The following is a 13758-nucleotide window of genomic DNA, read 5'->3' as shown; positions in this document are numbered from 1 at the left end:
ATAATTTACGTTGGGTGTTTTATGATCTAACGTCTATGAGGTGACGTTAAAGTTCAATTTTACACTAATGTATTGACCAAAAATTCATTCTAAAATCTATAAATAATTCTTTGAGAAATATGTGATTACATTTAATACACATTAATTATTTTTATGCATTAGTTATTTTTGTTCAAAATTTTACTCAATTTTGACATCAATACTTTGCCGACAACCTTCATAACGTAAAGACGAATATTCAAATCTTTAAATCACTCTTTGAATTGTTGAACTCAACCCAATAATAAAAACACACATAATAATAATTTAGAAAACAATTATGAATAATCTTAATATTTAATTGATGCAACTTATGTTGTGTTCGTTTTCGCTGATTTCACTGTTTATGTGTATTTGTGAGTGAAGAGATGCGATGATTGTTGTGTTCGCTTCAGAAGAAATGCAAGGAACGATTTGCTGCGATTTGCGGGATGTATCACTTTTTCATCACCCGTGAGAATGAAGAGATTTGCAGGGATTTAGGGTGTAATTTCTGATTTACCCTTCTTCAACCTCTTGCTCCCAAAACCACACTTTCTCCTCTTCTACCCCCAAATCCATCTCCTTCACTTCACTTTCGCCGCTGCATTNCTGAAAGCCGTGAAATTGAAGATAGACTTTTGAGATTCAAATCCCTATTGATTGGTGCAATAAGAGTTTTCAGAGAATGGAAAATTTCAATTGCATGTTGTAGAGGCGTGTANCTNTTTCCTCATCAACACATGGACCTGCTATTTTATTAATTTGACAGCAAATTATGTAATGCACTTACTGTAAATAGTGTAGTAATATTATTACATTATTAGTATTTTAATTATTATAAGAATTAAAATATGATGTAAAAAATACAATGTTCAAAATTAAAATTTAACTTTAATACACTGTCTTATAAAAATAATTATTTTAATTATTGAAAATAATTATTTTAATTTATTAAATTATTTTTTTTTTACATTTTAAAAATTAATTTTAATATTTTTTTTTAATTTTTTATTCTTTACAAACATTTTTACAATTAAATATAACATTTTAACAATTATCATTTTATATTACTTTAATAACTAGGGGTATTTTGGTAATCTTCAATTTTTACCAATTAAACAAATTTTTAAAATTTGCCATATCAATCAAATCTTACACTAATTCTCACAAACTTTACTTCCAAATCCACTCTCAATTACCCACAAATCTATTCAAAAAAACAACAAAAAAATTACCCTCAAATCTACTCAAATCCATTCAAATCACCTCCCCCAAATCATCTCCCTCAAATCATTACAAACGAACAAAGCCTTAGTGTTTTTGATTTTTCTTTTCAGAGTGATACAGGAAAAAACACCGAGATACGAGTCTATGACCATGGACGGTATAAGTCTTTATTATAAACAAAATTATAATTAATTTATAAATTATAGTTTAAAATTGGTCTTAATTACCAAAGTTATCCAAGATATTATTAATTATTACTCAACCATGAATAACTTTTATTTACCAACGAATTTTGGTTATTATCAAAAATTTTACTCATCATAATTATATTTTTTAATGATAAGTAGTTAATATTCTATGTTTAGAAAATAAATAAAATGAAATATTTTTTTGTTTATGAACTTACTTTGCAAAATTAAAAATTATAGTTCTCGAAAAATCAATATAAAACTCAGTCGGTAATTCATGAACTACATCCTCGTCATTAATAATCACACAAATCCTGACATTTGAACAAGGGCTTAGTCAATGCTATGTAATTAATAATCACTTATTCATCTTTAATATTATATCCAACGGTAGGTAACTGTGCTCCACCCATGGACCACTTAATTGCTAATGTACGGTAGAATTTACTCACTGACTTAACATTTTAAAAATTAAAAATTTATAAGAATAAAACAAATTTAAACATACGTGGGACCCGGATTCCAAATTTCAAATTACCCGCTAAAATTGGTTCCACGTTATGACACCATTTGAACACTGGTGTCCGGATACCATTCGACATTTCATATCAGTTATCAGACAGCATTCCACAGGCTACAGAGGCATAGGACCACTGCCATTACAGGAACTATCATTTATTTATTATATTTAACAACTTTTGTAGCATGATTGATTCCTTTTAAATATATACGAACAAATAATAAAATAGTAAAACATCGAAATCTTATCTTTTTTAGGAATTAAAGTATTATTTTTCAAATTTTAAGAGACAAATAAATGTGAAAAAAAAAAGCAAAAAAGTGTAGGAAAATAAGTGTTAGAAAAATTGGTAATACATATTAGGAAAATAAAATTTTAACACCATTTTTTGGCACCATTTTGACACTATATATATGTCAAAATGTGGTTGGACGATTTCAAATTGAAAAGCAAACTTTGATTTTTCTCTTCCAAATATACCCCTGCCTCAACTTTTTTTAATTTGAAATCGTCCAATCACGTCTTGATACGTGTACAGTGTCAAAATAGTGTTAAAAAATGGTGTTAAAATATCATTCTCCTACGTATTATTCAAGAAGCATGAAGTAAAACTTCTTGAACTTGAAATTACACAAACTTAGAAAGAGCTTATGAAATAGTGATTTCTACCATAATCATCCAAATGAGTAGGAAATTGAACGAGTCTGGAGGAAGCAGAGCAGTTGAGAACGGTGCAATAAGTTTGGAGAGCTGTAAAAGCCAAAAATAAGAGACCTCCAATGGCTGTTAAGAATGATCCAGATGTATACTTGGACACAACCCTTTTACGCTTCTCTTTACTGTCGAACATGGCGTTAACTTTGTAAATCACTTTATCCAAATTCGGAGTCTTTGTAGGCCTAATCGATTTGTTCATCCTATTGAAAATGTCCGCCATAACATCATTCCTCAACTCGCTATGAATGATTTCGCTGTCAACCAAAATCTTCACATCCTCAGGAGTGTCTATAATCGCTCTCATTAACTCAACGTACCTCGTGAACACCAATGGGGTACTGGATTTTATCAACGTCTCGTAAGCCACAAGGTTTCTAATTATCACTTCTGAGTTCACATCCAATCTCATGCAAGGCAAGTAAAATACGCACTTTCGTTCATCGAAATCAATGGATGAGATGCCACTTTTAGCCGGTCGGAACAAAATGCCAGCTTCCCTCAGTTCTTTCACAGATGGAATCATCACAGCCCGTGGAACACCTGATTCTGCTGATTCAATCGTTGCCGTGATAACTTCAAGACGTCCAACCGCTTCTGTCAAAGGTTTCAGGATCGGATGGTTGACTTTACCTTCCAACTTGGTTAGGGCAGTGTGTAACCAACCAAGCGCAGGGTTCAAGCGTTTCCCCAATCCCACTACCACGCCCCATAGAGGGCGTAACGCCTTCAGAACCACACTGAGTAAAAAACCTAACACCCGTTGAATCTTACGGAATATAGAAGTTATCACCCATAAGAACAGCTTCAGAACGACCGTAATCATAAACCAGATAACAATACATGTAGCCACCAAGAATAGCAGTATTCTGTTCCATACGGAAAAACATGTTACATTATCCTCAGCCTTGGTTTCAGTCTCAACTGCCGGAGCTTCACTCTGAACCTGAGTCGGAGCCTCGGCCGGAACCTGCGGCTCGTCCTCGGGTTCATCCTCAGCCTCGACCTTGGAGTCCGGCTGGGATACAGGTTCAGACTGATAGTTAGGAACAACTAAATGGTACATGAGGTCCAACAAATGATAATAACCTTCTAGTGCAACACGATCAGGGAGCTCTTTTAAGTTGACAAATGGGCATTCCTTTTTACAGAAAGTTTTCAAGCTTGAAGCGAGGGAAAGACTCATAGAATCTGAATGAATTTCGTTGTTGTTGACTCCACTGATCTGCTTGAAAACATAAAAGGGAATTTGGTTTTCAAGCTTGAAAACCTCCCTGATAAGAGCGTTCACGGTGAGCTCTTGACCGACGGCGTTAAAGAGGGGCATCCCGAGTTTTCCAGTCAAGAAGTAAGAGAATCCGGATTCATGGTTTTCACCTTTGAGAAGCGTAATGAAAGCCAGCACGAACAAGCCATCGACGGTGAGAACGTAGGAGAGGGTGGGAAGATTATAGGTGGATGCAACGTCAGGGTGGTAGAAGGTTTGAATGTGTGTGTCAAAGTTTGAGATGCGGTGTTGGAATAGGTCGATGCTGTTTCTGGGGAGGAAGTGGCGGAGGACCCTTCTGGCTGCGGCCAACTTCTGGTGATCTGTTAAGACGAGGCCTTCTCGGAAGTGATGGTAAGGGCCAAGCCCTACAAACTGAGGGATATAATCTTCCCTCATGGTGGAGGTCAGCGATTCCGGCACTTCGCAGATACAAACTGGGTGAGAATCTTTCAAATCAAGTTCGGCGACGGAAAGCGCCACCAGCGTGTCACATATGTCCACCACCCACTGGTCATCGGTGTAGTGCGTTGTTGAGTCCAGGCTTGTGCTTCTGCTCATCGCCATGCCGTTTCTTTCTTCTCTCGCTGTCCGCTTCTTTCACCTCACCTATACCTCTCCTTCCACATTCTTATATCTTCAAAATTTAAATACACTTTTTTTTTTTTTACCTTTAACCTTGTCCGTTGAAAGAAAATTAACTATTTATTAGAATAGCGAGATTAATTTAGTCATGTGCCATTTTATTCACAATTAAATTTATTTTTAAATTCTCCAATTAAACGTGGCTCAACATTATTTATAGAGGTAGACGTGTTACATATTTAGATTAATTTATTTTTGAAGTTATGCATACATATTTTAAATTAATTATTAAAAGGTTAAGTCATAAACCTCAGTGTTAATTTCGTCGTGAAAAAGTCTCTAAATGCAATTTTTAATAGCTTTTTAATAATACTGAATTCAAGACTATTAATCATCACTTATAAATAAAGTCAGGTTTAATGTCAATAATTTTTTATTTTTCCTCCCTAATTTCAAACAAATCTTTTGCTTTTTTTTTCCGTCTCAATTCAATTTTTATTTTTGTTAATTTTATACCAATAAGTTTTTTCCTTCAATTTCTACAAACAACATTAATGAGTATGTGATGTGATCCGGTGACAATACAGTTTTAATACAGGTGTCAATTAAAACGTATGTGAATACAATTTTTATTTAAAATTAAAAAATTAAATAAATATATTATAATTTTTATAAAAATTAATTAAAAAAGAGCAAAGGTGGAAAATAATATTATTATTTTTTGTTGAAACATCTATTTTCTCTCTAAATGAGAGATCAAAATCAAAATGACTAGAAATATCGTTCTTTTTTCTCGGTCACTTTCATTTACTATTAGTTATGGATCATTCTTCGCAACAGTGTCACCTATTTTAAGTTCCGAACTCCTCTCTTCTCTTTACCTTTTTTTTTCTCACACTCAAATCCTTCTACGTTTTCTTAGAACACAACGCAGCCCAATCTCTCAAAATTCACTCTTTTTTCTGCTTTAACTTTCTTAGATTCAAAATTCACACTTACCCTTGCCGTTTATCTCTTCTCATAATCTCTCAACTTTTGGGCTTTTCAGATTTCACTGAAGAAACTTCTCATGTAGGGTTTCGATTATTGAGGGGAAAATTTCGAATTTGATTACTTATTTTACCACTTTCGGGTTTTGGTCTTTGGTATTTGTTGAAATTTGTGTTTTTGTAAGGTTTCCCCTTTGTGGGGGCTTCTGTTTGGAAATTTCTAGGTTTTGGTCAGGGTTTAGCAGGTGTTTCTCTTTTTCGTGCTGATGGCTGTCGTGGTTAAAGAAAACAACATTGAGTATGATAGTGATCCCGAAGATATGCAAAGAGATGACGAAGAAGCCAAAGGAGAAGAAGTCACTGATAAGAGGGAATTGGTAGAGTAGAGGTTCGTTCTGATAACTTGGATAATGAAGGAGGTGTTACAATGTTCCCTTTCACGCCGTAGCATTAAGGAACCCTAAACCTTAACTTTTTCCAATTTGATTTTGATTTCGATTTTGATTTCGCAGAAGAGAATGGGGTTTCAGCACTTACTCTTAATTGATTTTCCATTTTTGCACTTATTTATATTATATTGGTTTAATCATTCGGTAAGTTTATATTATATTGGTTTAATAATTTGGTAAGTCTCTATTTTCGTGTGAAATCTCAATTTAGTCTCATTCTTTTAAGATTTCTCAATTGGATCTCAATTTTCTAAAAATTGTAACAATTGGATCCTTTTCGTTAAATTAAGTCTAACGGCGTAAATGTGTTTTTAATATGGCACTGAAATCAGTTTGACGTAGCTGACAAGCCTTTTCCCTCTAATCAACTCCAGCATTTTAGTTGCATTAAACCTTCAAAAAAAATCACAGTACCAAAAAGCAAAACTTTCATTTTCTTCCTAAATCCAACATCAATCAAAGCTTCCAACAAAAGCAGACACCAATACACAACATCATAATTTAAAATACCAGCAACCCAAATGGACATTGGGTGAGTGAGAGCACAAATTGACCCAAAGTTCAGACCTTTGCAGGAGGGGGTGGAGCTTGAGGATCTTAAATCAACCTTTTGAAGCGACCCACAAATTCTTTGTTCCACATATAGTCATCAGAGGCCAAAGGGTCTTCATCATTGCCACCCCAGTACTTGCGGAGCTTGGTGTTGGTGGGAGGATCACCGTACTCCCCAAGAGCCATCCCAATGGACCATTTCATGGGCTTCTTCTTGGGAAGGATAACTTTGGTCTGTTTTGGGTCTGTCAAGGGTACGGAGCTTTGAGACTCTGGAGAAGTGGGTATGGCTGCACACAAACGTGGCTCACAAGTGCCATTTTTCGTGTTATGGCAATGTAATCCTACGAAGACAGGGCAATGGAGGGGCGACAAATACAAAGAAATGATGTCGTCAATTGTGTGTCTGTCATGTTTACACATACTAGTTGGTTGCCAAACAATGCTTGCAAATTGTCGGGAACCCTCTCAGACGAAGTTCCATACTCTCGCACTGCCGTGAAATTGACATTCGAAGCACCATGAAATTGACATTCGAAGCACCAACATGGTGTCGTACAGGTTCAAATTAAGAAGAATAAGATGAAGATAGCAACTCTGGCGATGACAACTCCACACTCTGTGAAGGTCAATTTGGATTAAATCCTAAATTCCCAAAATGATTCTCCAATTTATGAAATGGATTGAAATTTGAATGAACCCTAGAATAACTCAACTTCCAATGTTAATCCCTAATTCAATAAAATAAGAATCCCAATCCCAATTTTGGTTTAAAACTTTCCCTTTTTTTATTTAAAAAATTGATTTATTCACATCAATTAAAGTGTTTCTACTTCGGTTAGCCATATGAATATAAGAAACTGACTCCAGCCTCCATGTCACACACACTTAATATCGTTAGCTCCAATTGGAAAGGACTCAATTATTACAATTTTTAGAATATTGGGATCCAATTAAGAAATCCAAAAAGAACGGGACTAAATTGAGATTCCACGCGAAAATAAGAACTTCCTGAATGATTAAACCTATTATATTTTCACTCTTTACATTTTATTTTTTAATTTAAAAATAAAATAAATACAATTAAAACATGTTTTTAATGTCACGGAATTTTAAATTACACTGTCCCAACACTTTTCTAACATACGCTTGATCTATTTAATGGAAGTTCTCTATTTGCATTAAATTAAAAAAAAAATAAGAATTCAGTTTAGACATGAAAAAAAAAATATACTTATTTTAGATTCTGGACGAAAATAAAAATTTAATGAGACATTAAATCATAAAGTTATATGTGATCAGCGACTTCAATATTAAATAAATTCAGAATGTTCTTAATATTTTTTCAATTTAAATTTTAAAAAACATCTATTTCAAACTTATACTTTTTTTAAAATATAAAAATAAAAATAAATTTAAATATTTATTAGGTGAAATAATTTTATATATAAATTATATATATATATATATATATATAAGTTTTAATTAAATTTAATTATTAATTTTGTCTTATTTTAAAGAGAGATAATATTGTTTATTTATAAAAAACTTGTAACTTAGTTAAGTCAAAATTTTAAATATAAAAAATAAATTAAATATAAAACTTTGTCATATGACTTGACATTAATATGATACATAACAATATATATAATAAATAATTAAAAATATTATAAACTAACATTGGATAGGTATAAATGTTAATTTAACATAAAGAATCTAATTAAATTATTTTTAAAAAATTAAATAACTTAAGAACTAAATAAACTTTAGGAGTTTAATTGAATTTTTCAAACAAATAAAATAACCAAAATATTATTCTAGTCTTATTATTTTATACATACCAAATTATAGAGGGAATAAAATTTTTAAGATATTTAATGAACAAGGATGACTGTCTACCCATTCTGTCTAGAGAATTATATTATGTTACTTGTTTACTAGTTGGGCCAAATATTTGCAAAATTATTTTATATTTATGAGTATCTATGATACGTATACATATTTTTATTTTTTTTAAATTAAAATGAGATTATTTAAATATCAATGTTTAGAATATAAATTTAAATAAAAATTGGTCTTTAAATATAATTTAAATAAATTTACATCATAACTATAACTATAATACGTGAAAGGATTATTTTCTCTTCTAGCATGCAATCAGAAATTAAGATTTCTTATGATTCTTAAGCTTTCATTTGCATGTAGGAAAGTATGAATTACATACTAAATGGATTATAACAGCGGGTAACAAAAATAAAAAGCCAAAAAAGACATTGCCTTGCTATTGGGATGTTAAAAACTCTCTCACGCACAAAAAATATTTTTTTCTCTTTATAAGATGTATGTTACACTTCATTAATTAAGTAAAGCTATTAAAATAGTTGTACAATAACATAATAAAAACAGTTAACATTGTGGCTACACTATTATGTATAAAATATAAAAATGAAACACTCCTGAAACTAAATCTAACCTCTTCTATCTACCTTTATTTATTGTTCACTAACTATTTATATAAATTTCATATAATGAACAATTTTACTGTCATAAATAATGATAATTATAAATCGTGCTATTGAACAACTTCTCTATAAACTCATAAAATATTTTGTCTATTTTTTTAAGGTTAAAGTTCCAAAAAATATATAATATATATAGTTGCCACTTTATTCAAATTGTTGTTTCGAGGATACACTAGTGTATAATTGGGTTTTAATGTCATCTCATAGACGTTGGATCAGAAAACATTTAGCGTAAATTATTGACCGATGGCGTTTTTATAAATAAGTTGGACATGTAGACGTTGGTTCGGAGGGTCCTCGATGTCTATAATATTATAGACGTCGGGACTCCTACTAACTGACGTCTATATGTCTGACAGGTAGGTGAAAAGCTATTTCTTTCCGTTATATAGACGTCGGTTAGAAGGGGCACCAATGTCTATAATATTACAGACGTCGGAGTCCCTCTGAATCGACGTCTATATGTCTGACAGGTAGGTGAAAAGTTATTTCTTTCTACCATCTAGACATCTGGTCCTGCCACCCTGATGTCTATATGCGATTATAGACGTCGGATAACCCTACATCTGACGTCTATATATACCACGAATATTAATTTTTAAATCGAATGGTCGTCACATTAGTGAGGTCTCCGACGTATATTCGAGAATAGACGTCGGTCGCTAGGGCAACCGACGTCTTATTTCTGGTTAAATAAGACATTACGAACCAGTAGTTACACACACTTCATCGTCTTCCTTCGCCTTTTCTCTCCACAACATTGTATTTCTAGGTGAGTTTTATCTCTTTTGAACCGTTTAAACTTACTTTTACTCTAATTAAAGTAGTCTTTGATGTATTATCTTTCGTTTGAACCGATTAAAATTAGCTTTCGTTGTGTTTTGGTGTAGTTTTTCTCGTGTCTTTGTACAGCGTAGTGCACCTTCTCCCTTTGCTAGTTTCTTTATAAGAAAAGCTTGTGTCTTTTGGATATCTTTTGGCATTTCAACCTAAAGTCGAACCTGGGTCCTTGCCTAGTTTTCATGTCACCTAGGCAACGACCCAAGTTCGATTTTGGATTGAAATGCCATAAGAGATCCAAAAGACGCAATTTTTTTTACGACCAAACTACCAAAGGAAGGAGGTGTTACTACGCTACCTAAAGACACGAGCAAAATTGCATTAAAACACAACGAAAACTCAGTAGGCGTTGGTTAATGACACATGTCTGACATCTAGTGCCCTTAGATGTTGGTTCATGCCATGTCCAACGTCTTTATAGTGTCCTTAGACGTCGGTTAGTGTCATGTCTGACGTCTTTATAGACATCAGACATGACATTTAACTAGCTTCTATAACGACGTCGGACATGCAGAGTCTGACATCTTATTAAAGACGTCAGGTCGGGATGTGACATTAAAAATCCAAAATAACAAACTTCTAAAGTCTTTTCTATACCAGTGATATGGTTGGGTTCTAGACGGTGAAAAATATCATGAATCAATTAATTGTAAATTTGAAAGTTTTATTTGTTTATAAGTTTGTTAAGTGAGTTGTAGCAAACTAACAAACGTAATCATAAATTTCAAACTAGATAAATACAATGATAAGATAAAAATATAATACAAAAGTTTTATTTGTTTATAAGTTTGTTAAGTGAGTTGTAGCAAACTAACAAACGTAATCATAAATTTCAAACTAGATGAATACAATTGTAAGATAAAAATATAATACAAATAAATATATTATTTTCTATTTGTCAGAAAATAATATTTTATTATTATTTTTTATAAATTGTAAGTATTGTCACTACTTTAGCTGGTGTAGATCGTAAATTTGATAATATATTTAACCCAGTTAAATTTAAACTGGTTGAATAAAAGATTATATCTAACTCAGTCCAAGTAAGTTATACACCTGCATATAAATATTAATATAGGTTATTATTATCTTTTTGTGGTTGAAAGTTTCGCACGGCATACAATTCTTTTTATTAGAAAATAGTCAACTAATATTAATGGAGGAAAATGACAATTGCAGGCCATTAATGATATTTCTTTTTGTGTCCTTACGATCTAAGGATTCGTGACAGTTCTTTATCCTTTACTTTTACATTCATTAGCTTTTTAAAAACTCTCTTTTTATTTTATTTTAAAATAACATATTTTACACAAAATATAAAGATAGAATTATAAAAATATAATTTTTTGTACTTTTTCAAAAATAAAAAATAAAAAAGATAATGTTAAATAAATATAAAAATTTTACATGGGTTAAAATATCATTCTTCATTTATTTTAAGATTGTACAACAATTTTATTAAAATGGAAAATAAGGATAGAGAAGCCAAGTACATGTATTTAATTTAATTAATATCGAAGATCAGGGTATTAGCGTAATTCTTAACATGTTTGGTGTCGAAGGCATAGTAAGGCTCAAGGGTAAATCTATTCGGCCTGGGTTAAGTGATTGTTGGCGGTGGCCGTCATTCCGTTCTTGACATTGGCCGAGGTGGGTGTTTTTACCATCATCATCTTCATGTGACTATTGTTCCACGTTTTCTTTACCATCACATTGTTTTTGATGTTGGTTGAGGTGTTGTTGGTCGTCACTATTATTGTCATCATGTTGTGACACGTCTTCTTTATCTTCGCGATCTTGACATTCACTAGAATCTCGGCCTTCGTCATGTGCATCTTTCAAAAATGACCCGTCTTCTTGATGTTCACCAGAATCTCAACTTTCATTATGATTGTCTCTCAAAAGTGACGCGTCTTGTTTTCCTTTGCATTCTTGATATTCACCAAATCTTGACCTTTACCATGAATATCTTTCAAAATATATTTCTCTCTGTAAAATGTGTGCTACCCTTCATTAATTGTATAAGACTATTAAAATAGCCATACAAAAACAGAATAAAAACAGCCAATAATTTGGCTATACTGTCACGTACAAAATATAAAAATGAAACAACGTGTAGTTTGAATTTATCAACTCCTAACATAAATATCTCCAAAAAGTAACAAAATCAATAAACCGAAATTACCCTTTTACCTTTTTTTTTAAATATAAGTTTATTTAACATGCAATGGTTATGACCCAAAGAATATCTTGACAAAAAAATGAATTTTACTTTCACAACTCTTTCTACACACTCAACGTGGAAGTGTAATTAATAGAGTACATATTCTCTACGGATCTTGAAAGATAACCTTCGCTTACGAACCTATAATTCAGATTCAATCCTACAAAATATAGTGAAACTATAATTGAATTCCAAAATCTAGAAACAATTCTAAATCACGTCACTTCTTTGAAAGAAAGGCGCGATAGAATATATAATATAACTTCGTTAGGTAATTGGCCTTCATCCTGTTGCGACTGTGCATCTTCATGTTGGCAGTGACTGTCATCCTGTTCTTGACATTGGTTGAGGTTGGTGTCTTTATAATCATTGTCATCATGTAACTGTTGCTCCACGTTTTATTTCTCATCGTATTGTTCTTGATGTTGGCCGACGTGTTGCTGGTTGTCACTATTGTCGTCATCGTGTTGTGACGTGTCTTTTTTATCTTCTCGTTCTTGATGTTCACTAGAATCTCGGCCTTCGCCATGAGTGTCTTTCAAAAGTGACGCGTCTTCTTTACCTTCGTGTTTTCACTAGAATCTCGACCTTCGCCATGAGTGTCTTTCAAGAACGACGTTTCTTCTTTACCTTCGTGTTCTTGACGTTCACTAGAATCTCGGCCTTCGTTCTGATTGCCTTTCAAAGTATATTTCTCTTTGTAAAATGTGTGCTACACTTCATTAATTGAATAAGGTTATTAAAATAGTTGTACAAAAACATAATAAAAATTGCCAATATTGTGGCTATATTATTACTTACAAAATTTAAAAACAAAACAACGTGCATTTTGAATCTATCAACTCCCAACAAAAATATCTGAAAACTAACAAAATCAATAAACCAAAATTATACTTTTAACCTTTTTTAAATTTAAGTTTATTTAACAAAGGAATGGTTATGACCTAAAGAATACCTCGACAAAGAAATGAATTTTACTTTCCCAATTCTTTCTACACACTCAAACGTGGAAGTGTAATTAATAGAGTACGAATTCTCTATTGATCTTGAAAGATAATCTCCGCTTACGAACATAGAATTCAGATTCAATCCTAAAAAATATCGTGAAACTATTATTGAATTCCAAAATCTCTCGTCACTTCTTTGAAAGAAAGGTGCGATAGAATATTTAATATAACTTCATCAGGAAAACGTTGGCCTTCATCTTGCTGCGATTGCGCGTCTTCACGTTGGGGATGGCCGGCATCCCATTCTTGACACACTACAAAAAAAAACCTATTTAAAGGGGTTTGTTTTTTCAATTAGCGAGGGTTTTTACCCTCCGCTAAATAAATTCCGGGGGTTTTTCAAACTCCCGCAGTTTGAGTCGCCACAAACTATCTGCGGGGGTTTTTTTCGTCCCCTGGTATCATATTCAATTTGGGGGTTTTTCTGCGGAGGGTAAAAACCTCCTCTATATATTCAATTTGCGAGGGTTTTTCGGCAGAAGGTAAAAACCTCCTCTATTACTGACTATTATTTTGAGGGGGTTTTTAACCTCCTTTATATTTTTGTCACTTTTTTGTTTAATGATTATTAAAATATATAATATCGTTTTTTGTTTGATGATTATTAAAATATATAATAACTATCTATTTCCATTAACTTTTTTTTTTCAATT

General features: G+C 32.3%; 1 protein-coding gene across 1 annotated transcript; it reads right to left on the bottom strand.

The window, feature by feature from the left end:
• Positions 1-2593: 2593 nt before the first annotated feature.
• Positions 2594-4504, bottom strand: LOC106770571 (putative UPF0481 protein At3g02645). The gene has a single exon (XM_014656371.1). The coding sequence runs from the start codon at positions 4502-4504 to the stop codon at positions 2594-2596; it is 1911 nt and encodes a 636-aa protein (XP_014511857.1).
• Positions 4505-13758: the final 9254 nt, after the last annotated feature.

This window comes from Vigna radiata, chromosome 8, assembly GCF_000741045.1.
Source record: "Vigna radiata var. radiata cultivar VC1973A chromosome 8, Vradiata_ver6, whole genome shotgun sequence".
NCBI classification, from domain to species: Eukaryota; Viridiplantae; Streptophyta; class Magnoliopsida; order Fabales; family Fabaceae; genus Vigna; species Vigna radiata.
The sequence above is the reverse complement of the archived record's forward strand: the minus strand, read 5'-3'. Positions and strand labels throughout refer to the sequence as shown.

Bases quoted from the DNA above. Each gene is read 5' to 3' on its own strand.
- LOC106770571 (XM_014656371.1), bottom strand. From the start codon at position 4,504: ATGGCGATGAGCAGAAGCACAAGCCTGGACTCAACAACGCACTACACC.